The sequence below is a fragment of the Zootermopsis nevadensis genome, unplaced genomic scaffold (assembly GCF_977971745.1).
Source record: "Zootermopsis nevadensis isolate Lab colony 2312 unplaced genomic scaffold, Znev_1.0 Znev_ptg000009l, whole genome shotgun sequence".
Lineage (NCBI taxonomy): Eukaryota > Metazoa > Arthropoda > Insecta > Blattodea > Termopsidae > Zootermopsis > Zootermopsis nevadensis.
In genome coordinates this window covers 3,955,588-3,982,773 of record NW_028259141.1, presented here as the reverse complement: position 1 = coordinate 3,982,773, position 27,186 = coordinate 3,955,588, and the positions used below count along the sequence as shown (strand labels likewise).

The 27,186-nt window shown below is 38.5% G+C and overlaps 2 protein-coding genes and 1 long non-coding RNA gene across 5 annotated transcripts; 1 reads left to right on the top strand and 2 right to left on the bottom strand.

Moving 5' to 3' along the window:
* The first annotated feature begins 1,737 nt into the window (after positions 1-1,737).
* On the top strand, positions 1,738-17,531 carry LOC147874400 (uncharacterized). Of its 3 annotated transcripts, none has more exons than XM_087345555.1 (5): positions 1,738-1,849; positions 2,386-2,492; positions 9,571-9,660; positions 11,040-11,210; positions 17,107-17,531. In XM_087345555.1, the coding sequence occupies exons 2-5, from the start codon at positions 2,391-2,393 to the stop codon at positions 17,479-17,481; spliced, it is 738 nt and encodes a 245-aa protein (XP_087201681.1). In that variant the 5' UTR covers positions 1,738-1,849; positions 2,386-2,390; the 3' UTR covers positions 17,482-17,531. The 3 variants fall into 3 exon arrangements, with proteins under 3 accessions (XP_087201681.1, XP_087201682.1, XP_087201684.1); XM_087345556.1 differs by lacking the exon at positions 1,738-1,849 and adding an exon at positions 4,093-4,133 and having other exon boundaries at positions 2,403-2,492; XM_087345558.1 differs by lacking the exons at positions 1,738-1,849; positions 2,386-2,492 and adding an exon at positions 2,506-2,665.
* LOC147874399 (uncharacterized) lies at positions 3,680-26,430 on the bottom strand. The gene is made up of 3 exons (XM_087345573.1): positions 20,796-26,430; positions 19,380-19,762; positions 3,680-5,763 (listed from the first exon to the last, which is right to left on the bottom strand). Exons 1-3 carry the CDS (start codon positions 20,820-20,822, stop codon positions 5,757-5,759), a joined length of 417 nt encoding a protein of 138 aa, XP_087201699.1. The 5' UTR covers positions 20,823-26,430; the 3' UTR covers positions 3,680-5,756.
* LOC147874401 (uncharacterized) lies at positions 12,757-14,801 on the bottom strand. Its single transcript, XR_015534307.1, has 2 exons — positions 13,555-14,801; positions 12,757-13,332 (listed from the first exon to the last, which is right to left on the bottom strand). It is a non-coding gene; the product is annotated as an uncharacterized LOC147874401 (long non-coding RNA).
* Positions 26,431-27,186: the final 756 nt, after the last annotated feature.

Here is a 27,186-nt window from a genome sequence, read left to right as displayed (position 1 = left end):
GTCGATGTTAACCATGACGGAGGCAGTATGACCTCTGAAACATAGGTTAACATCGACCAGACTACACAGCACAACAACCCAGAAGACGGAAATCTATTAAGTATTACTGTGTAGGTTTGGAAATTCATTCCTGCATCGTAATCGTCACAGATCGATGATTGTGATACCTTTAAGGACTATATATGCTAGTTATGCTGTGCCCAGGTGTTGATCAACACTGCTTCAGGCTCATTCAGACTCTACATAAAAGGCAAGAAGTAATTATAGTTTGTGGATATGTTATCCCTACAGGAACAAAAATCAAATTTTTATAATGCTGTTTCTCCTGTGGAGTGTTTAGCAGCAACTTTTAAGTAACCATGTCACTTCACAGTCTTACTTTCAAAATTACAAAGCAGTTCAGCAGAAATGTGTTCAGAACAATATGTTTACTATTTGTAGAATGAATGATGTATTTGCATGGCAGCCTTCCAGAGGGAACCCAGCTGTCATAATCCTGAACATGGAACTACATACATACATCTTTATTACATTCCATGAATCCATAAGTTAGTCAGATGACCATACAAGTCATACTGTTATATAAATGTCACAAAATACAAACAAAGTGTTCACATAAAGTAGAGATAAGTTCACACAATCCACGATAAGACGCATTTAAAAACGTTTTACTTCTTGACAAGGATGTGTGCTCTGGCAATGAAGATAATTTAAGCAGGATGCAATAACTACTGTAATGACTGGCAAGTAAAGTTGTTCCGCTACACGCCATGTTGGCACTTGGGGGATAGGTAGTATAGATCTAACTAATTCTTAATCTTATAGGCCGTGAAGCTCTTCATTGTGAAATTTTCTGTGTGATGCATTCCCCTCCCATTTAGGAGCAAATATTTTCCTCAAAGAACTGTTCTGAAAGGCCCTCTATCAATTTTCCTCAAAGTGAGAGACCAAGTTCCACACCCATACAGCACAACTTGCAAAATTGCAAATCAATTATGAAAGGGCCAGTAACAGAGGAACTCTCCGTCTGACCCAACTGAGTAAGTGCCATTCCCCACTTTATAAACTGAGGAAGGAAGTAGATCGAGCTTCAGAAAGGCAGTGTTCTTTTTAAAAACACAGACGATTGACACAGACCAAGAATTTAGTCCTCTCGATGCCAAAATTACACTTTTGAGTACAGTAGTCTTTGTGATTATATTAGGAGTTGGAACAAAACATTTTAAACTGAATAATAGCAAGCATTCTTTGAATTTAATCATCTATGGATTTCATCATGAATTGCCTTACTGACTTGTTAGTGTAATATATATTATTAGAATGGTTTATAATGTGCGAATTATTCACCAGTTATTTGATTTTTGCCATTACTAATTAGAAGCCTCGAACATTCCTTCCCACTACGAAGAGGTCGTTACTGTCGATTACCAAAATACAATAGCAACAAATAAATGTCCAAGCATGTAACCCGTTCATGTAGCGAAAAAGTGACATAATATTCAGATGTAGTTTGCGTCTGACTTGGTTGCCGATGGACATTGCGTGGAAAAATATGTTTTTAAAAAAATTTCAACGGGAAATGTTTTTTTAAAAGCAGTTTAATATTTGTTCCAAAGCTTTTTGTACAGATAATGGGTTGATAAATTTCGGTTTGTAATGCGCCTTAATTTCGAATGCACCAAGTTTAGAAGTAAGGTTATACTCATTAATTCAGTGAGATCAACATAACGTCGCTTATGAAGATGACCCAGAAGGCTAAAAAACCAAGTTATCTTCTTCGAGAGTTCTCCATGCTTGCGACGTTCACGTTTTCAAAGAGTGTGACAAGATTCCTAACACCTGTGGAAGGGTATGTTGTATATAATTTAATGTATTTTTGGTTCTTCTTGTTCGTAACTTTCACACATTCAATTCACCGACCTTTCACTAGAACAATATATTTCAGTCCAGTGTGATGATCATTATTTGCGATTTCCCGTTTTTGTGTAACTTTACTGCGAACCGTGACTTCTCTTCCCAATGTGAAGAAATAATTTAATGTATTTTGTACGTAAAAAAATGAATTCGTTCACTTTCTCGTGTAAGCAGATCATATTCGAGAGACACTTCTGTATTGTAAATTATTGTTTTATTTTTCAAATATAATTTTTGTTATGTTGTAAGTAATGCAATAGCATTTTTCATCGCTTTTGACACTAGTGAAATACTTTTCTTTCTTTTTCTTGAATTTTGTTATACATTTTTTCCTCCTAATTTTACAGGAATCCATTTACTTGCCTATATAGGCTTATTGCATGACACAAGAAACATCTGTAGTCGTCACATCATAAAATGTATAATGAATTGGTTTTTTCTCGTTGGCCATCCTGTTTCACAACCTCATAGATCGTATGACTTGCTGTCACGCATGCGTCTCATCCTTTCCGAGGCGGCTTCTGAGGATATTGTGTTTCAATTCAAGGGACTACATTGATTTTCTTCAGAAAGTAGAGGTACGTAGTGACTTGGAAAACCATGGAGAAGAAAGACTTGGATTTTGGTTATGTATGTACTTGTTGCATTATTAACTGATTGATTGTTAATGTAATATTCCGATATCAGCCTGAGAACTAGTTTTTCCCGCCCTTCTGGAATCCTGAAGAAAAAGATTAGATATTCAGTTGTGGTGAGTACTTTGGACAGGTTTATCCAAGTCCAAATCATCCAGGATATCTGTCAGAGTTGACCATATCATGAGAATGTCATTCAAATGTCTAAAATCACATTTGTCATATGTAGTCTTGCCCTATCTTGTTCGAAAATATTTTTCCATGGCTTAAACATTCTGAACAAAATAGCCTTGAAAGATCTGCAAGTAGCGAGCGGCATTACTTATGTCATCCAGGAAGATCTGTGAGAAGATTCCATCTGATGAAATAGCGTCCCACACTGCATTTTTCAGACGCAAAGCATGGGGATCATCAGCGCCTCTGATATGCATGTTCTATTTATTGATATTTCCATTTATGTGAAACTGAGCTTCAGAGAACAACATGTGTTGAATAACTGTTATCCGTCACTGCTTGTTGGATCTGAATTTTATGAGCAAACATTTTTAAGTCTTTTCTTGTTATGGTTAAAATGGATGATTTTTTTAAACCTTTTAACCAAGCTCTTGTGGCAGCCATTTTACAGATTTCCCTTGGCTACGCATAAGTGCTGTCTGTATACATGCAGTGTTTTCTGGTATCCTCACAAACATTTTTCTGCCAACCCAGAACTTGTATGTTCAATATTTTTCACACTTTTAAATAGTTGATCTCTTCGGACCTTCTCTGCAGTCTCACTCTAAAATCGCGCTGCATCATACAGCACTTCCAGTTTGATAAAACAAACTGTTTCATACAAAACACACACTGGTCACTAGTGTACGCAGCTTGCTTATTAATGCTTGCTGAATGTCCCGCCTAGGAAGCACTGCTAATTGATCAGAATACTCTAACCTCTTACACGTTCTATGATACCAAAGTTATTAATGTCAGTGCAGTATATCAGCAAATTTTGGGATTTGTAACAACAATATCTTTTCTTAATATTTTGTGTGGGTGTGAAACTTGGTTTCTCACCCAAAGGGAAGAACATAAGTAATTTTGACTTTTTATTGGGAATGCATATGCAAATTGCAGCCTGAATCGGGTAGTGTACATATATATTCATTATCTTAATTTGTAATACAAAGTAACATAGACACCTTTTTCAGGCTTGTAGAACAACTGTGCCCCAGTAATTGTAAATAAATACTAAACAGAAAGATGTTACAAATTAAATATAATGCATTTGTTCAAATTGGTATCTTGTTTGAAAGCATGTGTGTGAGAGAGAGACATTAACTATAATAATAATAATTGTGTTCATTTGGATATTTTCATGAGTAATAAATTCTTTCTATTAATCTTTTACTTTGCTTTACATCTTTTTTAGATTTATTTCCGTATAATATTTCCACTTACAAGTATTATGATAAATCTGTTTTGACAGAATCTTATATTTTGGTGTGAAGATTTTGTTATAAATTACAACCCTGCCAATTTTTTTTTCTCGTTACTTTAACAGCACAAGATAAGGAAAACGTGTCTGTTCTCACAAACTATTTGGTAATGTACACTCTAATGTTATTAAAGTGGTAGTTTGTTTATCATGATATACTTTAGCGTGTGCTGTGCAATATTTAAATGTTAATATGTATGCTGAAATGCCCTATTTTTCCACATAGTCCCCATCAACTTGTACAGTTTTACGCCAGCGTGGAACAAGTGCATGCATGCGTTGCCGGTACCAGCTCTTGTCCTGTGCACATAGCCATGTCCTCACTGCTTGAATCACGCTCTCATCATCTTCAAACCTTGTTCCGCGGATAGCATCTTTAAGTATTCCAAAGAGATGGAAGTCGGAGGGTGGATGGGGCAGCACCATCCAACCCAATTTGGAGATTTCTTCCCGGGTTCTCAGACTTGTGTGAGAGCGTGCATTGTCGTGCAGGAGCAAAATTTCTGCTGGATGCTTGTGAGGCCGAACTCGTCGGAAACGCTTCTTGAGGGTTTCAGGGTCCCAATGTATGCGTCTCGCACCTCTTGGCATCACATGTACAAGAATGACCCCATCACTGTCCCAAAAGACAGTCATCATGACTTTTCCGGCAGAGGGAGTTGTCGTGAATTTCTTCTTTCGCGGTGATTGAAGATGATTCCTCTCCATTTACTGCCTTTTTGTCTCCGGCTGAAAGTGGTGTATCCAGGTTTCGTCTCCTGTAATGATCCGGGACAGAAAGACCTCTCCCTCAGTATCAAAACGCTCCAACAATTCAGAAGAAATTGTTTTCCTTTGAATCCTGTGGTCTGCTGTGAGACTTCGTGGAACCCATCTTGCGCACACCTTCGAATATCGGAGAGCCCGGATAATTGCAATCACACTTCCAATGCTGAATGAAAACTGTTGGGCCAATTGTCGAGTTGTGATGCGCCGATCCTCACGAATAATGGCATCCGCGCTGTTCAACATGTCTGGAGTGGTGGCTGTGACAGGACGTCCAGAGCGCGGCAGATCATGGAGCTTGGTTTCTTCACTTCCTGAAGCTTTTACTCTCTTAGCCCAGCGACCAACGGTGCTCCTATCGACTGCACAGCTTCCATACACAGCACACAAACGTTTATGAATGTTCACCGCAGTTTATTTTTCAGCAACAAAGAATTCAATTACAGCTCGTTGCTTGTAACGAGAGTCGTTCACAGACGCCATTTTAACAGTTCACTACAGCTCTGCACCTGTTGGAATCATTTAAAACTCCGTACACGAATGCGGGAAACATCAAATCTCAAGCATGTAAAAGTACACTTTTCTATCTTCATTATTGGCTGTGAAAAAAAATGTGGGGCATTATTTAATGAGCGACCCTCGTATATGTCCCTATAAACACTGATTTACTACAATGCCACAGTCACCTGTTAAAATAGTTAAGAAGGTTACATGCAAGAGTTAGTATAAGTGAAAAATATATTTCCATTTCCATATTCATATTACATTTCTGTTACTGTTAGTGTCGATTGAACTCCAAACGTCAGTGGCTTTGTTGTGTTTTCTTGTTAAGTCTGGATGCTCGTATGAAGTTGGGTTGGCGCAGTTCCTCCTATGTAGATATGTTTACTGCATTTTGGTATCTTGCTTTTTGCTGTGTTCTCTGTTGATACGATCTTCTCTGATATCGGATGTCTGTGGAGTATTTAAGATCTGCAATGATATGTGTAATAAATAACATTTCGTATATTTGTGTATATATTTAAATCTATTTAAGACTGATGTGGTGCATTAACACTTACAGCAGGTCTTGTGGCTTTCATATGTCGTCTGTTGTGGAGGAGTGTACTGCACTGTGTATCATGGTATAATGTCATGCTATATGATCTATGTACAAGGGGAGTTTGAAGAGTAATGAGATTGGCAACACTACTCATCTTTAGTGGCCTTGATCGAGATCGCACATATTCTGTTTTGTTTCCTCAAATGTGTTTAGCTATTAATACATATATAATCATTTTCCAAGGTGTGTGTGTCTGTAAAAGTTCTGGTACGAAAATCCTATTTTGCATTGGTGGAACAGAACAGCATTTCATGTTTGAAGGCAGAGATGTGCAAGAGAATATTGTGTGAAGCTGAGAAAAAGCGATGAAGAGGCGTTAAAGGTGTTACAGAATGTGTATGGAACAGAAACAATGAGCCAAGCTACAATGTTTCAGTTTTTGAAATATTTTAAAAATGGAAACAAAAGGGTGGTTGACGGCGCTCGAAGAGGGAGACCAAGCACCATCATGTGGAAAAGTGGTGCTGATATTATATTTTGACCCAAAAGGCACTATTCTTCAGCACTGGCTACCTCAGAAGCTAACTTTGAATGGTGTTTACTATGAATATATACTTGAAACTTATTTGGGGAATGCAATTCAGAAAGGAGTGATCAGAGTTCTTGAAGAAAAGGTGGTGTCTGCTTCAAGACAATATACGACCACATATTGCACATGTGGCCAGTGCTGCGGAGTCGGTAAAAATGTGCCGACTCCTACCTCCTTATGAACTCTTAAGAACACTTTCGCTACCGTGTGAGCCGCCAGTGGCCTCGCGCTTGCTGAGATTCAATGATGCATTGAGGCACATGGTGTGGGAATAATGCTTTGTAACTTTGGCTCTGTCACATTAACCTTTAATACACTTGAATACTTTTACAGCTGCGTCTTGGTGTGATATTCCAAGAAGGAGTTTTTGTCCACACATAAACCCACCTCACATTTCTGACACTTCACACTTACGCAGGCGATTCGATAGAACAGGCCAGTGCTTATTGCCAGTAGTGTCCAGTCTGGTGACTTGATTGGCAACATTTGCTGGCCTACCTGGTGGTCTGTGTACACGTGGCTGTTGTCCAGCATGTACTAGCATATTTCTCACTAGGGCAAGTCGAAAATTCTCTGTGTGTGATTTTCTTTCCACCACATGAAGAAAGATTAATATAACTTCCCTCTAATTTAGTGGATACACATTCTTTTCACCCATCATGCCGAGGAATGTAAGTAGCTTTGAATAGGGGGTCTGAAAAGGAAGCAGAAAACCACTTGACAATAACAATGTTTATTGCTGTTTATGATTATACTTCCCGGGTTGACAGCTCAGGCTGAACTTGTCAAATTCCTAGTTAAAGTGAATCAATGTTTGCAGCCTCTAAAATAGGCCAAAAGACATAGCCAAGTCTTCTTACAATGATGCAAGTTTTCACATTCCGCACAAGGACCGTTCGTAGGGCTGAGTACACAATTTACGTCCCAGACAAGGAACGCTAGTAAGATAAAGATTAAGAATGCATACTGTCTACAAATCAACTGACTTCTGCAATAACCATTGTATGTGAATTTAAGTATATGTTATAAGTCTAAAAATTAGCCTGATGATCCACGTGGTGGTGATGAAATCTCTTCTGGTACCATTTACTATTTTAGTAGGTTTTCCATTATTAATATATATTGAGCTTCTTTGAAAGAGCCAGAGACGGAGGTTTTAATACTGACTCCACAGCCCTGCATGTCGCGACGGAGGCGCTACAAGACATCGATGGACCACCTGTAGAAAACCCTCCCCACAGTTCAGACCTTGCTCCATGTGATTTTTGGGCATTTCCAGTGCTTAAACATGACACTGAATATAAAGAAGCTACTGCTGCTGCCCTACTCAAGATGTCTGGAAATGGCCTACTGCACGTGTTTGAGAAGTTGGTGGGACGCAACAAAAAATGTATAGCTTTGGCAATGAAACTGCCAAAGCCTCAGGAATCCACAAATTGTGGATAATGCGAGTAGTCGCACTACTTTTCAAACTCCTCTTGTAAGGGGGGAGGATGTGTGCTGTTGGTAATATTGCTTGTATAGTGCGTCAAAGATCAGGTTATGACTGTGTGGATATCGTTCAGCTGTTGGTTTGGTTTTGGGTACAGTATATGTGCTGTTTCTATAATAGTTTAAACATCTTTCTTTACTGACTGTTTTTATTATTTCCAAGAATCTTCCTTGGGGCCATATTATGGCCCGTATTATGGATATGATGTGCATTACCTGATGATCTCTATTGTTCAATATTGAACATACATGTTCTTCAAACATCTCTTGAAGTGTGTGATCTCTTTGTGCTATATAATTAGTGTGCAGTTTAGTTTATTTTCACCTCCATCATCAATTTTTTTTGTGATTTAGGTATTTGGTGTTTTTTTAAAGATATGAGTGGTTTGGAAAGCTATTTTTATCAGCATTTTTTTTTAATTTTGTTATATGCCATGTTTGTTTGCATGTGTATACAAATGTGCTCCATTTCTCCTTATGTCCTTTGTTTGTTTATGTGTGCTATTATGTTGTTTTTATGTTGATGTTTTGTGTTTACTGTTGTTAAATTTGTTTCATTTTATATTTGTATTTTTTGTTTTTGGTTTGCCAAGTGGAATTTAATTTCTTACTTTCATTCTTAATTTTATGATGGATATTTTTGTTACTTGATTGAACGGGTAATTGTCACTGTTTTGTGCTCTGTAGGATGACGACATGTTTGATGTACAGTCATACTTACTAGAGATGGCTTCCAGTATGTGTTAGTTAATTGATCTTGTAATTGCAGTGTGTGGTGTTTCCTTTGAGGCAGGTATTGACTGAATTATTTAATGATATTTAAACGACTTCAGCTGTGAAGGGTTAAGGGAAGAACATTCGTTGATGCTTTTTGACAGTTGGGTACAGAGCACAATATTTGGAACACTGAAGGAAATAATGGGGACTGGAGAAGACGCTTAATGTGGAGTTTCTTAATCATTTGTCTACATCAAATATTAATTCATGGTTATCAAATCAAGGAGGATGTGTGGGGAATGTAAACATTAGAAATGAATACAAGAATTCAGTTAGAAAACTAGAATAGATAAGACCCCTTGGTTGATGAAGATATAGATGGCAGGATAATATTAAAATAGTTGTTTAAGAAGTAGGATATAATCACAAGGACTGGATCCTTGTGGCTAAGGATAGCAACCAGTGGCACGCTCTTTGAACTCAACTCTGTAAACCTTTGGGTTCCGTATATGAGTCTAATTTCTTGACTGCCTGAGAACTAGTCTGTTCAGCAGACTTAGTTCAGTAAAGAAATGAAACATTCGATTTTACGTTTAATTTGTTCAGTTGTTCTTGAGGCTGTTCGTACAGCACATGCATTACCACAATTGTAGTCTAATTCTTTCAGTCCAGATATATATAGATGCTCTTTTTTAATACTCGCTATAATTATCAGCTCCTCCAAGTTACCTATCAGCCAAGAAAGGTTATCGATCCTTGCGCTAGCCCTTTATTTTGCAATCATGTCTTATTGCGTTATGATTACATTTTACATGGAAATTGTAAGTGGACAAAACGTGGTCATGATCAGCATCAGGTATGGAGGTTTTGCATAACTTCATGTTACTAAAAGTTGTACCTGGTTCATAGAATGAGACATGTGTAACGTCTTCTTTCGCAGATCATGAATATAAAAATTGAGGATTTTGCTGTTACACAAGAAGAGGAGGATCGTATAGCAAAACTTCCTTTGATAAAGTCTGAACATACGGTGAGTTGTACATTACAATTAACTTTTAGGAAATCTGTAGGATTACCTATTGTGTTTTTCTTGTCCATCTCCACATGAAGCATTTCCACTCTGGTGAATGGATTTTGAAGTGTCCTTTGCAAAATGGTGCCAGAGGACTGAATTTTGTTGCTCAGTGTTTATGAAATACCATTTTAAACTTCTGTTGCATCAGTTTTAAAACGTGAAATTAAACATTGACCAAACTGAGAAATAATTTAGACAGATGTGGCCCATTAATCTTGCATAATTTGTTCATATTCAAAATATTGCCTGTTGTTGAATCTCTTATACAATTCACAGGAATTATGAATGTGTTAAGGTTATAATTTATTTCTTTTGTGTCTTGATACAAATTGCACTGATATATTAGAACAGTGTTGTCATTTCTGTTAAGCATCATTAACTCTTTCCATATGGGAAGATAACATTACGTATGTAATATTAAACTTTGATCAGGAGATAAATTTGCAGCCATGGAGACTTTCAATGAAGAAGCAGATTGTATCATAACATTTTGTGCTTTGTTTTTGACTTTGTTTCTGTAGACCCAAATATTTAAGAGGTTAACTTGACTTCATATATAAAGTTGGCCGGGAGGGAGGAGCGTTAATGTGATACTCTGCTCAGTATTTCTGTCCAGAACATACAAAATGTAATTTCATTATTGTGTGCACTTTATTCATGGTGTGTACATGTAACTATCGAATAAACCCCGTAACAAAATTTTTTGTGACCTTTTAATATGTGCTTTACTGTCTCATTACATAAACCAAGCGTTAATCAGTTGAGCCATTGTTACTGCTTTGACATGAACATGCCAGGTAAACTGATGTGGATGTCTTTGATTTCATATTACATGGAGACAATACTATTGAAGTGATATTTGTATTAGAAAAATCCTTTTCATGGTAATGGTTTTGATAGTTATAAGGAAGAAAATCTTTATGAAACAGCTACTATGATTGCATGTTGGTGTTTTTCTGGACTTTGTCCATAGTTTGATATTCTGAAACAGATTCGCTATATTTTGAGAGCTGGATCTGCTCTTGTCTGTGGGTGAAAATACCTTTTCTGATTTTCCCATAGAAGAGTCGTATTAATCCTTTGGGATTAGTCCCTTGTATGGGACCAGAGCAAATCTAGTTCCCAGAACGTAGTGATCTTGTTTTAAAATATCAAGTGATGGATCATGTAAAGAAATACAGCAATAGTAAATAAAATGCACCATCGTCAGGCTCCATTAAAGATGTTCCGCAGCTGCTAGTAGTTTGATTCAGTACAATTGTATTGATAATTATTCCATTTCATGCAGTGAGAGCGCAAAGTCAAGACTCATAATGAGTATGGTTATTTTACAGGACTCCATGAATTTACAGAAAGTTGTACCTGATTCTTATGGTGAAACGAGTTTTGAGGCTTCTTATGATGACAATCAAGTCATCGATATCAAAGTTGATGATGATGGAGGTGTGAAAGTGGAGGAGGATCCTGTCATGATAACATTTCCAGTAATAAAGGCAGAGCATGAGGTGAGTTGTGTGAGCATCGTTAGGCACGTTGCATCTCCATTTGTCTGTCCTCATAAGCAATTCCGCTCTGCTGAATAGATCTTGAAGGGTCCGTTACAGACTAGTTGAAGGGAATTGTATTTGTTGCCTACTGTTTGTGGAATATCACTTCTGTTTTGTGTTAGCTTTATTTTAAGACGTGATATTAAATATTGAGAAATACAAGAAATGTTTTAGACAGATGTAGCCACACAAGCCTTTGATAATTTGTCCACACTTTCCAGTACGCCTTGTTTTGATGGCATTAATTCCCATTGAATTCAATGCACATTTTTGTGAATCTATGAATGTTTGAAGGTTTTCTCGTGGTGACTTTTATTCCCCTTTCTTTCTTTCTTTCTTTCTTTCTTTAACTTTGTTGCAGCATGTATCACTACAGTGGCATAGAACTGCCATTTCCATTAAGGACCATTAACAGGATAATTGATGACCCTCTAAAATTGTAATATTATTTGATTTGTTATATGACTATGTTGGACATTGTTAATTTTCTGAAGTATTATATTGCCTTGACATTGAGACTGCATCAATGTAAGACACTTGATTTCATGGTAGGTATTTAGGGGGGGGATGCTACATCAATTGTTAGACACTATCAAATGTAAAATGCATCGTCAGTATTCCTGTCTTTGGGTAATTCATTGTGATTTACTGACAATTTTAGGTTAGTGGCAGTTTGGATCAAATGAGGTCTTCTCCAGTAAACGACACACTTAGGTTTAAGTGCACGTTACTCATTACTAAAAGGAAAAGATAAGCTAAATCTCTGGATTACTGTCTGAAAGTTCTTCCTTCACATGATTCATAATTAGGGATATTACTGAATGCTGAACAGATATACGTCCCTCAGATCCTCCTGAATCTTCCGATATAAGTGACTTTTAATTAAAGTTGTTACCGTGTCGCTGGCAGGTGATTTTTGTATGTATTTGTTTTGTATGGATGTGAAACATGGTCTCTCACTCTGACAGAGGAGCATAGATTGCAGGTGTTTGAGAATACGGTGTTGAGGGGAATACTTAGGCCTAGGAGAGAAGATGATGGGTCATGGAGAAAATTACATATAAATGAGCTTAAAAATGTGTACTCCTCTCCCAGTATTATCAGAGTGATTAAGTCAAGGGGCGTGAGATAGGTGGGGCATGTGGCACACATGGATGGGGCAGGGTATGTTCACCGGGTATTGTTCGGGAATCCTGGGGGATGAGACCGCTGGGGAGACCTAGACATAGATGGGAGAATGATCTCAAGTGGGATCTATGGGAGATATGAGTTGAAGGAGACTGGATTTTGTTAGCCCAGGACAGGGACTGGTGGAGGGCTTTGGTTAATTCTGTGATGAATCTTTGGGTTCCTTAAGCCATCTAGTTAGTTATATATAATTGTCCCTACGAATTCTCTTGTTTTATTTGTATAATAGCATCTCAAAAAATATTATTTTGTTTATGGACATCAAATAATATTCAGTACAATTAAATATTCCTGTGATGAAATGCAAAAAAGTAAATAATTAAAAAGGCTAAGATTTATTGTTTTTATAAAGGATATGAATTTTTGTCAAGTTTGTGATACATCACTCATTTATAGTGAAATTGGTGAGCATAAAACTGTCATTCATACAATCACACTGTTATATTGTAAACTAGAATAATATAACATCATCAGGGTGTTGAGTCATTGCCCCGATGACAGAAGCAGCAAGCACATCAAACGTCAGGAAAGTTCTGTCAGATTATGTGGAAGACGACCATCTTCATACTAGGTGTTTGAGAAACTCAAATCTCAAGTAATGTGTCATATACTCTAATCATCTGAACATCTTTAATTAATGTTCCTGTTTTCTTATTATCTAATATATAATCAATTACTGACTTTGTACCATTAACAGACCATGACACTGTTTGTAGTTTTACTTATATATATGTATAGATAAAGACCGTCACTATGGAAAGTCCTCCATGTATGTCAACACAGGCTATCAGTCTCTGATAATCTTGCATTTGCTTGTGTTCTGGTTTTCTGAACCACACTGAATGCATTGCTTTCCCTGTCTTGCTGTTGCTTCTCACATTCAGGTAAATTTCTGTGTACATCATAAAACATGTTTCAGTTGTCAAAAGTGCTGCTAATATCCCAGTACATTGACTCAACCATACATTGCAAATATGAAATTTATATCTACATGTTCTTATGAGAAATGTGAAAGTCATTTGACCAACGCTTGCATGATGAAAAACTTCAGCACCAGGAAAATACAAGATATTGATTCAGCTGTCATTTATAGGGCATATTTGCTGCAATTTACCTGTGTGATGCACTCCCACAATCTGGCTGGAAATTATAATTATTTATTTATTTGCAATGTCAGAAATAATGATTAAAGTTTTACAGATCTTTGTTATTTGTCGCATGATGTTGGAGTACAGCCATGTGCTTCTGATTATTACAAGGCACATGTACGTGTTAGTATCATGATGTTTCCCATGCTTGCTCCATAAATGTGGAGCTGTTTATATATCCATTTTTTGGCTATAAAACTGCCTCTCTGGAAAAAGATGAGCAAACAGGTATTCAGGGTTTGTCACTGTAGAAACTCGTATGGCACCTTACAATTGGAGGTTCTGTTCAAGTTTAAAAGGTGTTCCCCAATTTTAAAAAATTGATAGTTTTTTGTGTGATTTTGCTCAAACCTTTTGTATTCTCTCTCTTAAATAGGATATGAGCCATTTTGCAACTATTCCTTGAATGCCATGAAAATGTAATTTAGTTAACAAAATTTAATGATTACACAGTCAGAAGCTTTTGCTAAATCACAGTAAATTCCTCTAACCAGCATTTTTTTGGTTGTCTGTTAGTTTGGAGGCTGCGTCTTCAGTGGACGCACCTTTCCTGAAGCCAGATTTTTCTGGGACCAGTGTGCATATGATGACTTAACCTAACCTCACATACTTCCAAAGAAGTAGTTAACAGTTCAGTTAAATTTATCTTTCCTCTCTCCCTTTCTATTTTATTACCAGATATTGTTATTAGTCTACTGTAAAACTGCTTTTTAGCCTATTTTATAAGATCATTCAGGATTTTACAGTACATAATATAGAATTCTGTTGTTTTGTGGTGTTAACTGTTCCTGATGTAGATATGACTCCTCTTACATTTGCAAGATATTTTTAATCCTTGCGAAATCCAATCATTCTTTATTTTGCCTATATTATTATATTTATTTAGAAAGCTGCCTTCATTGATACTTTGAAAAATATACAAAAATGAGTTAAACATATATTTTGATATTTTTGTCTTTTTTAAAAGAGAAGTTACCTGCTACAGCAATATTATATTAATACAAAATATTGTATATGGTATTACAGTGAAACCTCGATGCATCGTTTTCGGCGGGGGTGGGAAATAAAAACGATGAATGCGGGAAAACGATAGATGCGGGAAAGCATTAAATTTTTTAAAAAAAAACTTTCTCTTTCAAAGTTACTTCTTTCTACCAAAAAAGTCTTTAATGGACAACTGGTTTGTTGAAACTTTACGTTTTAGACCAAACAGAGCACTTTCCACGTTTAAAATGTTTTCTTCGTCACGTTCACTAATATTAAGCGCATAAAAGAACGACTTCACTTTCGCCAATGCAGCGTGTGCTTCGGCAAAACTCGGCAAAGCTTCGGGCTCGCATTCGTCGTCTTCCTCTTCCTCACCACTCCAACCCCTTTTGCGGACAATAACAGGAAGAATGGAAATACTATTACTGCCGAACTCAACGAAGACCCTGAACCGCTGGAAACGAGATGAACCAGAAGAATGAAAAGTGCCGCCAGCCTTTCCTTTGTACTTGTAATAAAAGCATTTGTGAAGAAATTCACACTGCACATGCCATCTGGCATCGCTGGAACGAAATATGAGTGCACCCTAATTAAAATCGTAAAATTTCTGGCAATGAGCACCGCCATTCACTCCAACTATCACCCCTGCACCGCTGACACTCATTCCAAAAGAATGTGCTGGTTGGGCGACATAACAGGTTATCGCTACTGTGTATTCCAAAAACATTGTGCGTCTTTCGGTATTAATTTATCTCAAAACCCAGCATTTTAAATTCTCAGAAACGATCATTGCGGGAAAATTGTGGGACGGGACTAAGATTTTTGAACGATCGATGCGATAAAACGATAGTTCGAGGAACGATAGAAGCGGGAAAATGTAACATTATTTTATATGGGATGTATTCGGGACCGAACAAAACGGACGATGCATCCGGGAAAACGATAGTTCCGGGAACGATGGATAGAGGTTTCACTGTATTCATAAGATCCTGGATATTATGGTCTGATATGTAAATTATTATTGGGGAGGTAGATGATGAACTGAATCTTATACTTGCATAATACTTCCCTCCTAACTGAATCATAGGATTTCCTGAAGGCTATAAATAGCTGACATGTCTTCCATTGTACTCCTGATTTTTCTCCAGTACCTGAAAGATGTGGAATGTCTGATCAGTGCTGAATGATTACATAAAATTCTTGAGTGATAATCCAGAATAATTCCATGGATGTATGTAGAATGAAATAGTTACGCCTACATCATGAGGTCTTCTCTTTAATCCACAGCCAGAAGACATTCTGTGACGTAGTTACTAGGGGCCCGCATAATATAGACTTTTCCCTGATTTATTTTTAAGCAGATTTGAAACTAAGAGCTACAGAAATGTACCTGTTATCTTCACTGTACCTATTCCTCTATCCATATGTAAGAACTTGAGAACAAACAGCTAATTGTATTTTAAATATTTTTTATGTTAGGGAATTTTTCTATTTGAAGAAACATTTCAGTTTTGTTCAGTGTCATATTGGCAGCATTTGGTAGTTTACCTTAATGCCTACGTGTGCTTTTGCTTGTGGAAGTGACTTTGTCGTAGTGGTGGACAGTCATCATTTAGCTATGCAATGACGCTGAGCAAATCTAAGTTGTCATTCTTCATATTGACATCATCAGCCGTCCAAACAGGCACCCTACTGAAGCTGAGGTCTCTTGCCCCAAACATCTAGATGTCACTAGCATCATTCTCAGAGGCCAAATTGCTGTGAATGTGTCAAAATGGTTGCATTTGTTTTTCTTTGCCAAGCCGACTTGTTCAGTGTTTATGAGATTCTGTTCTCAGGATTAAGAGATGCAAGGATTACAAGAGGTTAATAAGTAGATGATGCAAGTAGTAATAGAAAATCGTTGTTTTAGTTGGGTGTGAGTGAACTTGAGGTTTATTTATTTTAGATTCTCCTTTCACTCTTATCTGTACTGTAGATTGAACCCAGTTAATGGTTAACTATATTGTTTGAAAGATTTTTATCAGAAGATTCATTATAATGCGTAGAATTATATGTCACCATTATGACTACATCAGTGTATCTCTGCTCTTTGATTCTTTAGATACCAAAAAATCGATTGGTTGTTTTCTCTTTTTTCTCTCCCCATCAGGCTAATAAATTTGATTCGGGTTTTCTAACATTGAGTCTGGTTGGGTGAAGCAAACTTGAACTCGGACATTGTGTTATGGAATGTGAATATGTGGTTTGAATATGTAACTCTTTTGCATTGCTGCTTGCTGTCAGTAAAGAGTTTGTTTGCTATGTATAAAATTACGGTCTTGGCAAGTGAATTAACCTATTTGTCACAGGTAGCCAGGAACTAAATGAAATAGGAAATATAATGCTATCTCACTGAGAAAATAAATCTGTTCTGAAAAGAACATAACTTTCCTAATGGAATATTTATTGAGCATTCTTATATCTTGTTTTCAGTTTCATTCTTCTTCCTAATAATATTTGTCCTAATATTTTTTCAATTTGTCTGCTAGGGTCCTCCGAATGAACAGAACTTGTTACATGATGGTGAGCGACCGTATTCCTGTGATGTGTGTAATAAGTCATTCAATCAAAAGTGTAATCTGAAGACACATCAGCGTACGCACAGTGGAGAAAGGCCATTTCCCTGTGATGTATGTAACAAATCATTCACTCAGCAGAGTAGTCTGAAGACACATCAGCGTACGCACAGTGGAGAAAGGCCATATTCCTGTGATGAATGTAACAAATCATTCATTGATCAGAGTAATCTGAAGAAACATCTACGCATCCACAGTGGGGAGCGGCCATATTTCTGTGATACCTGTAAAAAATCGTTCATTCGTAAGGATTCTTTGGTGAGGCATTTGCTTATACATGGTAGATAGCAGCCACATTTATGTGATGTATATAATAAATGATTCCTTTAGCAGCGTAATCTCATTATTGACTACTCTGTATTTCAGTGACATTAAATCTATTCGTTAATAGGATAATCCAATGCATGTGCAGGGTGTGCATATTCTTGTGATGTATTATTATTATTTATTATTAACTGCAAATGAGTTTTTACCTGGTGGCAGTGGTCCTACAATAAGACACAACAGAACAACTGACATCACACAAAATAAAACAACTCATAAGATTACAAAACCATAAGGCACAAGTATTTAAACACAATAGATAACCTAAAGTAGATAACTTAAAAATTAATACCAAATGGAGACAAGACAGTAACAGAAATGAATTACATACGTCATGAACTGATGCTCTCACATTTCATCAGGAACTTCTCTTCACCTCATTTATCACATTCCTAACCTTCTTCCTAAAAGCACTTGGTTTACAGGAGAGAGTCACTAAAACCTCAGCAGGTAGCCGGTTCCAGAGTTGGATGGTCCCATTTACGAAGGAATATTTTCCTATATCTGTCCTTTGCTTTCTGCTCCTAATTTTCCGAATATGATCGACCCTGCTCAGGTAGTATGGCCTTTGCCTTCCATGCCCGTTCTCCCGTGTACGCTTTGAAGAGAGCACATATACGTGCTATCTTTCTACGTTGTGCCAGGGTTTCCCAGTTTGAGTCGCTCCTATGATATGCAAATTTACATGCTTTCTTTTGCACCCGTTATAACGCATTTATCTGTCCCTCCCTGTAAGGATCCCAGCACGCCGCCCCATATTCCAGAATCGGACGCTCTAGTGATGTGTAGGCTAGACTTTTAGTGTTACTATTCCCCTTTTTGAGAACACGCATTGTAAAATGAAGTGCCTTCCAGGCTTTCGTCACCGTATAATTTACTTGATCAGCCCAGCTTAAATCGCTGCTTAAGATAATTCCCAAGTATTTACAACTGCTCACTTCCGGAATTAGTTGGTCCCGTTTCGAATAGTTTAGTGGTTCCTTTGCCCGACTTCTCGTGAAACTAACTGCCTTACTTTTACTTGGGTTAATTTTCACAGCATTTTCAACCGCCCACTCCCCCAGACTGTTCAGATCCATCTGCATCTTTTCTGTGTCTTTACTATTTATAATTTTAATTATTTATTATACAGTCATCTGCAAAAAGTCTAATAGTCGATTCAATGTACCTCCAAATATCATTTACGTACGCGAGGAACAAAAGTGGACGCAATACACGGCTAGAAAGACGCATTTTTACTGTAAAGCACTCAAGACTTCCTGTTTGTGCTTTCCTTCCGCTTTGAACACGGAAGATGGTATCCAGCATCCAAAAATATCGTAAGTATAATTCAGACCTGTTTAGGGGCTCCAGTTTTGTGGCGGAGCATTTTACAAGCGACTCCGAGTGAGTGCGTTCAGTATTCTGACTTCGCCATTGGACCTAACACTGAAAATCGGCGTTCTCAAAAATGTTCTGCAAAATAATAACAAAATGTAAAGTATATGAACACAATCGCCAGCCACAGTGCGTTGGACCTATTTTGCGAGCGCTGTCAGGTCAGCTACACCATCGCTGCGCTCTCTGGAGACGGACAAACTAACTAACTCCCTGGTAGGAGAACTCGCGTGTCCAACGCCGACAACAGAGACCGCCACCGGCCACGATCCTGCGCCAAACTTCGTCCATCTGCCGGTCTCACATCCCACCCTCTGGATCCTTGATATTATCCTCCCATCTCCTTCCTGGTCTACCCAGTGGTCTTTTTCCCTGCCAAAATTCCGTATGCACCCCTTGTTTCCCCCCTCCATGCGTGTCGCAGTAGAACCTGAAGATGGCGTCGTGGCGTGTTCTTTATGGATAAAAGTGCGGCCCTTCCTTACCTGTACTGAGCCTCGACGTGGCATTCCGTTCCATTGACTGTCACCGCCTGTTCCTGTGGGGTCGTCCTGGTGCGTCTGGACTTCAAGCGACGGCAAAGGTCAATAAGCTTTGCCCCAGAGATGGAATAATCGAGTTTGAATTTCTCAGTTCTTTCCGTGAAGTGGTTCATGAACTTCGACCACTGAACAGACAGTTTGAAGACTGGGTTTCCGCTACTTTTGTCAAGCATGATTAAGCCCAAGAGGGTCGGCGAATGGTGGGCCACTCGCAGCAACCTGAGGAACTCGTCCAGCAAAGTGCCTGCGTAGAAGCACGCCGGATGTCCAGAGCCAGAGTAAGGGCTGTTAATGTGTCTCCAGGTGACGGCTCTCAAGAAACGGTACTGAAAACAAACAGGGCAACTGTCAGACGGGCAGGTGACCACATCGGCTGCAGCTGTTTACAAACCCTGTAGTTGGTATGTCGTCGTTTAAATCATTGACGAATAAACAGTCGATGTTGCTTTGGGTGGTTTTGCTGTTTATGGTATTTGTAGCCGACTCTTCTTTATAAGAAAAAGCAAGGAGAACGGAGACCGGATAAAGGCTTTGGTTAATTCGGTGATGAACTTTCAGGTTACTGAAGCCGTCTGGTTAGTTAGAACTGGGTTGCACTTGTAAGCAGATGATCTGGTAATACGGAGGATGCATATGAGAAATATCACTTCATTTTCATCAGGAATTTGGTTTCACTGTTTCTAACTAACTAACTAACTACTTAGATGCCTTACAAAACCCGAAGGTTCATCACCGAATTAACCAAAGCCCTCCACCGGACCCTGTCCTGGGCCAACAAAATCCAGTCTCCTTCAACTCCTATCTCCCATAGATCCCGCCTGAGATTATCCTCCCATCTACATCTAGGTCTCCCCTGTGGTCTCTATCCCTCAGGTTTCCCAACCAATACCCGGTGCACACCTCTTGTCCCATCCATGCGTGCTACATGCCCCGCCCATCTCATCTTCTCGACTTAATCACCCTGACAATATTGGGGAGGAGTACAGATTTTTAAGCTCATTATGCAGTTTTCTCCATGCCCCATCGTCTTCTCTCCGAGGCCCAAATATCCTCCCCAACACCCGATTCTCAAACACCTGAAAATTGTTGTTTCGCTGTTGCGAAAAGACGCGTATTTAGTAACAGTATGAGTTTCTAAGTCACTGACAATTTACTCTTAGCTTCGTGTTGTTGTTGTTGTGATGAACAGTCCTCGGCCTACAGCAGTGTTTTCGGTTACGTGTCTGAATCTGCCCCGACTCAGTCCGCGTCAAACAACAGGAGTTACGCTCTTCTCTCAGAAGCAGAGATGTTAGGCCCTCGTCAACACAATTAAGGGGTTGTTCGTTACAAAGATTCGGCTTTTCCCCGCTCTCTTACCTCAGACTTCATACTCATCAGTGCCATGTAATGTTGGAGCGTTAGCGTTTGTTGTTCAGTTGGTCGACCTTGTCCTCTACGATGCACGACATCCACATCAGGGGTGTACAATAGCCATTTCTCGCACGATGCAGGTTCACTGATTAACACGCGAGTGCTGGCAGAACATTCCAGGAATCCGACAAACCCAAGTGAACGTCGTTAATTCTTGAAAGGACTTTGATTTGAACTGATTCGTAATTCAAGGCCACGAGTGCTTTCAGTAATCAACCAACACGCGTTAATTAATTTTATTGTTTTTACTGGTCAATCTGTTCGACGAGGTTTCTGTGCCAAAAGAAGAGTGCGACTGAAAACAAGCACAAATATTCCGTCTGCCAAAGTTTTCTTGTTGCGGTCCACTGGTTGCATTTGTTGCCTGACGAAATGTGTGCCCCCCCCCCCCCCCCGAGAACGCTGTACAGAATTTTCATCACTTGGGGACACGTGGAAATGATGAAGTAACGTTTTGATGACTTCATCATCGAATTCATCTACGACGTGATTTCGCCGGTGTTGAACCGAAGCTGCCGTGCCTTTGTCGACTTCCATTTCCCCTTTGATAGGAACATTCTGTATTCTACGCGTGCTTTCCTTTTCCAGGTCACGTGTCATACATCTGTATTATCGTCAATCATCATCAGCTATCGTCATTTGACATTTGCTTTATTTCGTATGAAGATTTCAGTCTACACAATGAAATTGGTAATAATTTTCACGATATTTTCATCTTTCTCAAATCAAAATGTATATCTTTCAGACGCCGGAAGTTCTGTTGAAAGTTTAGACCTGAGTCGACCCTGTAAGAGGCTATTTTTCTGTGAGATCGTATGTTTGCTACGTACACATATTTTTAGAACTGTAATTTTTTGACAAATTACTAGAACGTAAGTGATATTCTATTAATTTATTCTACCAAGTTGCTATTTTATTTAGAGAGTCTTATATACCGATCAAAGTACAACCTTTGTAGGTTAGTCGAAGTGACACTGATTTGGAACTGAGGAGAACCCATGAAGTACGATGACCTAAGATATTGCGCCTAGAAAATGGGGCCTAAGAAGTGTGAGGAAGAGAATACAGCGGGAGGAACTTCGTGTATACGTAAGTGACCTAGAGTTCCTAGGGTCTGATGTGCTTATATACACAGAATGATAAGGAATAAGCCAGATGTAGGAAACTGAACCCAGCCTAGGGGTTAGGCGAAGTCCTCGACGGTCCTAGTGAGCGGAAGAGGCACTCCTCTCTGTGGGGGTCAATACACAGGGGGGCTGGACTGGGAGCTCGCAGGTGGCAGCCCCACCACTGGTCTTATCCTGCTCAGCGCTCGTAACGCGGCCAGGAGACATTTTCACTTCTGGCAATCATCAAGAGAGAAATCTGAAGAATACGACTAAACGACTTGGTTCTATAGAAGAGTTTCGCTTAGCTACCTGGAACGTAAGAGGTGTAGCTCACACACAATGAGCTGGAAACAATGGAAATCGATATCTGCCTGATCACGGAAACCAAAAAAAGTTAAAAGGGTCATTAGAATTGAAAGTTTACATATTATTTTTTAGTTGAGTACCCCAAACCAAGAGAGCACCATAATGATTTAATTTTCATTATAATTTGCTCACTGATAATTATTACCTTTATTATTTAACTTCGTGGCTCGTAGAATTCTGCTGTCTTTTCAGATTTTAACAGGCTGTATATAGGGGCTGTACAGGAAATATAACAGTGTTGGTGATTGTTATAATTTCATAAAATCCCTCTTTATGCAAAACTGAGATAATTATCTCTGAACACGACGTATTGAATAATTTAGCATTACGGAAGGAAGTTCAGCCCCATTTCTCTTTACATAAAACTGAACAAAGGATCTTAAGAGAACGATACACTTAAAAGGCCGTGTTAACACGAAGGGAACTTTGTAATTTAAATAATGTTTCCTAATCCATACTTGCAAATTCTACGTAAGCAATTGGGTTATTCAAAGTTCTGTAGCTGAATTTAAAATTTTCGACGCTTAGCGTGGGAAATATGTGCGGCGTGCATATGAGGAATTATGTTTTAGCTTTCGGTTTCAAGTGAGGTTTAGTTGGATAAAGCAGTTCTCTTGATATCCCAGTTTTTTCGACAAGGGTTTGTAGAATGACTGATGTGGGGGCTGCTTCAGGTCCACACGATATTTTTCTGTAATGTTAAACCAAGCAAGACATGTGCAGTCGGAAGAGATAATTAAATGAAATAAAGACTCGTTTATAGTTATATTTCGCTTGGATTATTTATAAGGCACTAACATGCAAGAGTTGGAAAGCTAGAAAATAAGGATTATTCTGGAAAAGCTTTATCTAGAGACTGGCAGCGCTTCGGATTCGTGCAAAGCGAGAATATAATTAACTGTTAAAGGAAGAACGTTTTGGAAAACATGAAGCCTGCTTTCATTCACAAAGAAAGAACTACGTGATTTAGTGACACTTTACTAGCTATAATCTTTCTGCACGCTTTAATGCATTACATGTTGCAAGAAATGACTTTATAGTTTTAACATACAATAAATTTTACACAAATTATGAGTGTATGTTTGTGTCCAATTCCATACATAATGATATATGCTTAATCCAGTTACTCATTAGTTGTCACCATGAATTATTTAGAATTTCAAGGAAACTCAAACGATTTTTACGCGTCTACAAGACACTGATTTGACCTTATTGAGCCATTATATGGCTTAGAATTGTCGCACGTGTATCATCTAACGAAGAGCAGTAATTAGTGAACTTGTTCTCTACTTTCCCTTGCTCACAATTCCCGGAAAGTGTAAAGAACAAGCACACGATACAGATTCGTTCATTTTCTGCTTCAAAGCAGCATTTACCTGGAAATATTCTGTAATCGCTTCTAAAGTCGTAAAGAACATTAAGACCTAATGTAGACGCGCTGAAGTAGTAGATACATTTCGCGACTTTTGTTCAATTTGTTTTCAATTTGTAACGCTTCAGATTTGTGGATGGATTTCCGAAATACGTCTGTGCGTATAATTGGACAGTCAGTATCACGAAAGAGGGGACTGATGTACCCCTCCTCCTTACCGATTCACTGCTCCTCATTTTACTGGTATTACTCGTTCGAGACTACATGCCCTCAGAAGCTGATGTTTTTAATGTCCTCCAGTGCATTAAATTGCTTTCATCGTACTTTCTCCAAATCGACTTAAAAGTAGAGATTATCTTCCCATTAAAGAAGTTCGAGCACTCCGCGAATTCATTAAAGTTAAATTTCTGCAGAAGATTCGCGTAATAGAAATGAAAGTTATTTTATGAATTTTCTTATTATTATTTAGTTGGTGTTCACGATTTTTGAAATGTCTTGTACAAACTTTAGTTCGTGCCAGTCCCTGAGCTTTGCAATGTAGTGGATAACATCATTCCTTTGTATATAGGAGGCTTGGGTTCGAATTCGACTTGGGTCTTACCTGAAATTGACATAACTACTTCCATCCACGCCATTTTCAATTAATATTTCATCGCAATCTTTTACTTTGCGCTGTATAACGGAGATAATTTGTTCAGCAAAAACGTGTACTCAGCAGGTGAATAAAGCAGGTGCCACTGCAGAATATGTTGGTTCCACAAGTATTCCCGTTATGATTAGACACAGCTAATGGCGGGAGATAAAAAATGTCAACCTGGTCTGCTCGCATCAGACGGACGTAAGAACTTGTTAGCCGTCCGTCTGGTCTCTTAGGGGAAATAGTTCAAAATTAGTTTACAATTACATATGGTCGGTCAGTGCACTCTATGAGGTTGTGAAACAGGATAGCCAACTAGAAAAAAACAATTCATACATGTTATAATGTGACGACTAGGGATGTTTCTTGTGTCATGCAATAAGCCTACATATTCAAGTGAATTAATGCCTGTAAAATTAGGAGGAAAAAATGTATAACAAAATTCACGAAAAAGAAAGAAAAGTATTTCACTAGTACCAAAAGCGATGAAAAATGCTATTGAATTACTTACAACATAACAAAAATTATATTTGAAAATTATAACAATACTTTTTTTTAGTGTTCTGTCTGACGACAGGACCATATGAACAGGATCCTCCCATCCTTTTCTCGGACTGGGACCTGTTCATATCCGTTCTTGGCAGATGATCCAGAAGTGGTTTGCCATTGCCTTCTTCTGTGTGTGAATGGAGTAATTGTTGGGATGCCACGGAGAAACCGGGGAAGCCCCCGGAGGAAAACCCCGTGTTGCCTAGACCACGGCCTTGCCCAACACAAGTTATAAATTCGGGCACCGCCGGGAATCGAACCCGAGACCCCAGGATTACAAGGCCAGCGTTCTAACCGCTAGACCACCGCAAGCAAAGTGACGAAGGCATATTCCGCTCCTCGGTTTGTTTGAAATGATGAAAAATAAGAGCCTCAAGATACCGCCTCCCGCAAAGATTTCGGTTTCTCCCAGCGGCGAGCATGAACTGTCTACTCGGATGCTGGACATCCTGATCTGCTGGAAGTTAACCCTGCATTTGTGAGGAGCCTGCTGCCTCCACTATCAGTGCGACGTGCAAGATCGCTATAGGCTGAGCCGGACGGCCTGACGTTATGAGGGGCCTCAGGAAAAGAATTTCGAGATTCGATGAGCTGACTTCCCGGTTTACGTGAAAACACGGGATTGGTTTAAAGATCAATGCGGCTGGCGGAATGAATGGAATCCCCGATTATTAAAAGACTGAAAATTAAATAACGAAATGTTATTATTACGGACAGAAACAGAGCAATTGTAATTGCGATTGTTTATCTTCCCTTCTGCTGAACGAACCATACAAATTAAGGCTTATATTTTAAATACTCTTCTCAAATCTAACCTATCGGACGCTGATGTTAAATGCTATATTGTGTTAAGTCTTTTGCCAATTTAAACATCTTTTAAACAACATTTTTAAAAAGTTTCGCTATTAGAACGGGGTATAGTTTTACATAAATAAAATCAGAACATCTTGAAATCGCAGAACCCCTAAACACCAACTACTGGGGGGGAAATCAAAGGAAATTAATGCAAAATCTAAACTCCAGTCATTAGAGAAGCTAAACGCGTGGATTTGAATAAATCTATGGCAAAGACTGATCATAAATCAACTCCTTTTTGTAAGATTGTAGAAAAAAATCTGGTAAACAATCTAGAGTCATTGATAGTCCAACTACAAAATAAATGACATTATTGAAAATGTTCCTAAACACACAATTAATTATTTATATTCCCATATTACAATCACCTGCAGTTGAAAACTTGGACAAATTTAAAAGAAATAAAGATCTACCCATTTTAAATAGAAGACGTAAATGCGCCCTTCATAAGCCAAGTACTGAACCTCACTAAATATCATTCAGGCCTCAAGTTACTTAATAAAATTCCACCTTCAAGTAAAAGTTTAAATAACGATACAAAAGTATCCAAGCCAGCATCAAAAGAAAACCTCTAACCTCACACCTACTACGTAGACGAATTTACCTCTGTTGACAATTCCTAGGCTTTACGTACATCTACACGCGAAATAAGTTCTGTACTAGCATTATGACATGTTCTGAATCTTCTGGTTAAGTCAAGCCCTGATGACGGAGGCAGTATGACCTCTGAAACGTTGGTTAACATCGACCAGACTACACAGCGCAATAACCCAGAAGACAGAAATCTTCATACTCACCGCTGTGAGAACCTCAAGTCTTACAAAAGAAGGATACATGGGATGCAAATAAACTATTGAAACACAAACCCAATGAGATTATTGTGCAATAAATCCCTCCTTACTGAATCATACTGCCCTCTTTTTTCTCTAGTACCTGTGACGAATACAAAAAATCTGGTCACTAGTTGGTCTATTAATTCGCAACAAACACTCATCATCATCCCCAAAAAATTCGTCCACGTGCGGGCTTAAAGAGAGGAGAACGATTCTAGATACAGCTTTGTGTAAGGAAACACGATTATTCACAGAGGCAGTGAGACGGCCATAAAAATATAAAAAGTCACATGACACTGCATAATTGGAGGAAACTGAGGCGATGGAACGTAAAAGAATGACCTTGCAGCATTTTCTGGAGGTCCACGCACACGGAAAGCTCAGGGGAATGAACAGTCATTGGTTACATTTCTTGTTTCCAGGAATAAAAAAGAAATCAAGAAATGACGTCCGTATTTGGTTTCCTCGAACAAATGAAAACGATTAATGCAACGCAAAATCGCGTACGAAATGATAACAAGTGTGCAACGTTGCAATTCAAGCAGACAGTATTCCCATTTTAGCAATATTTCCATGGCGACGGCCACAAACACCTTAAGTGAAAATGATTCTCGCA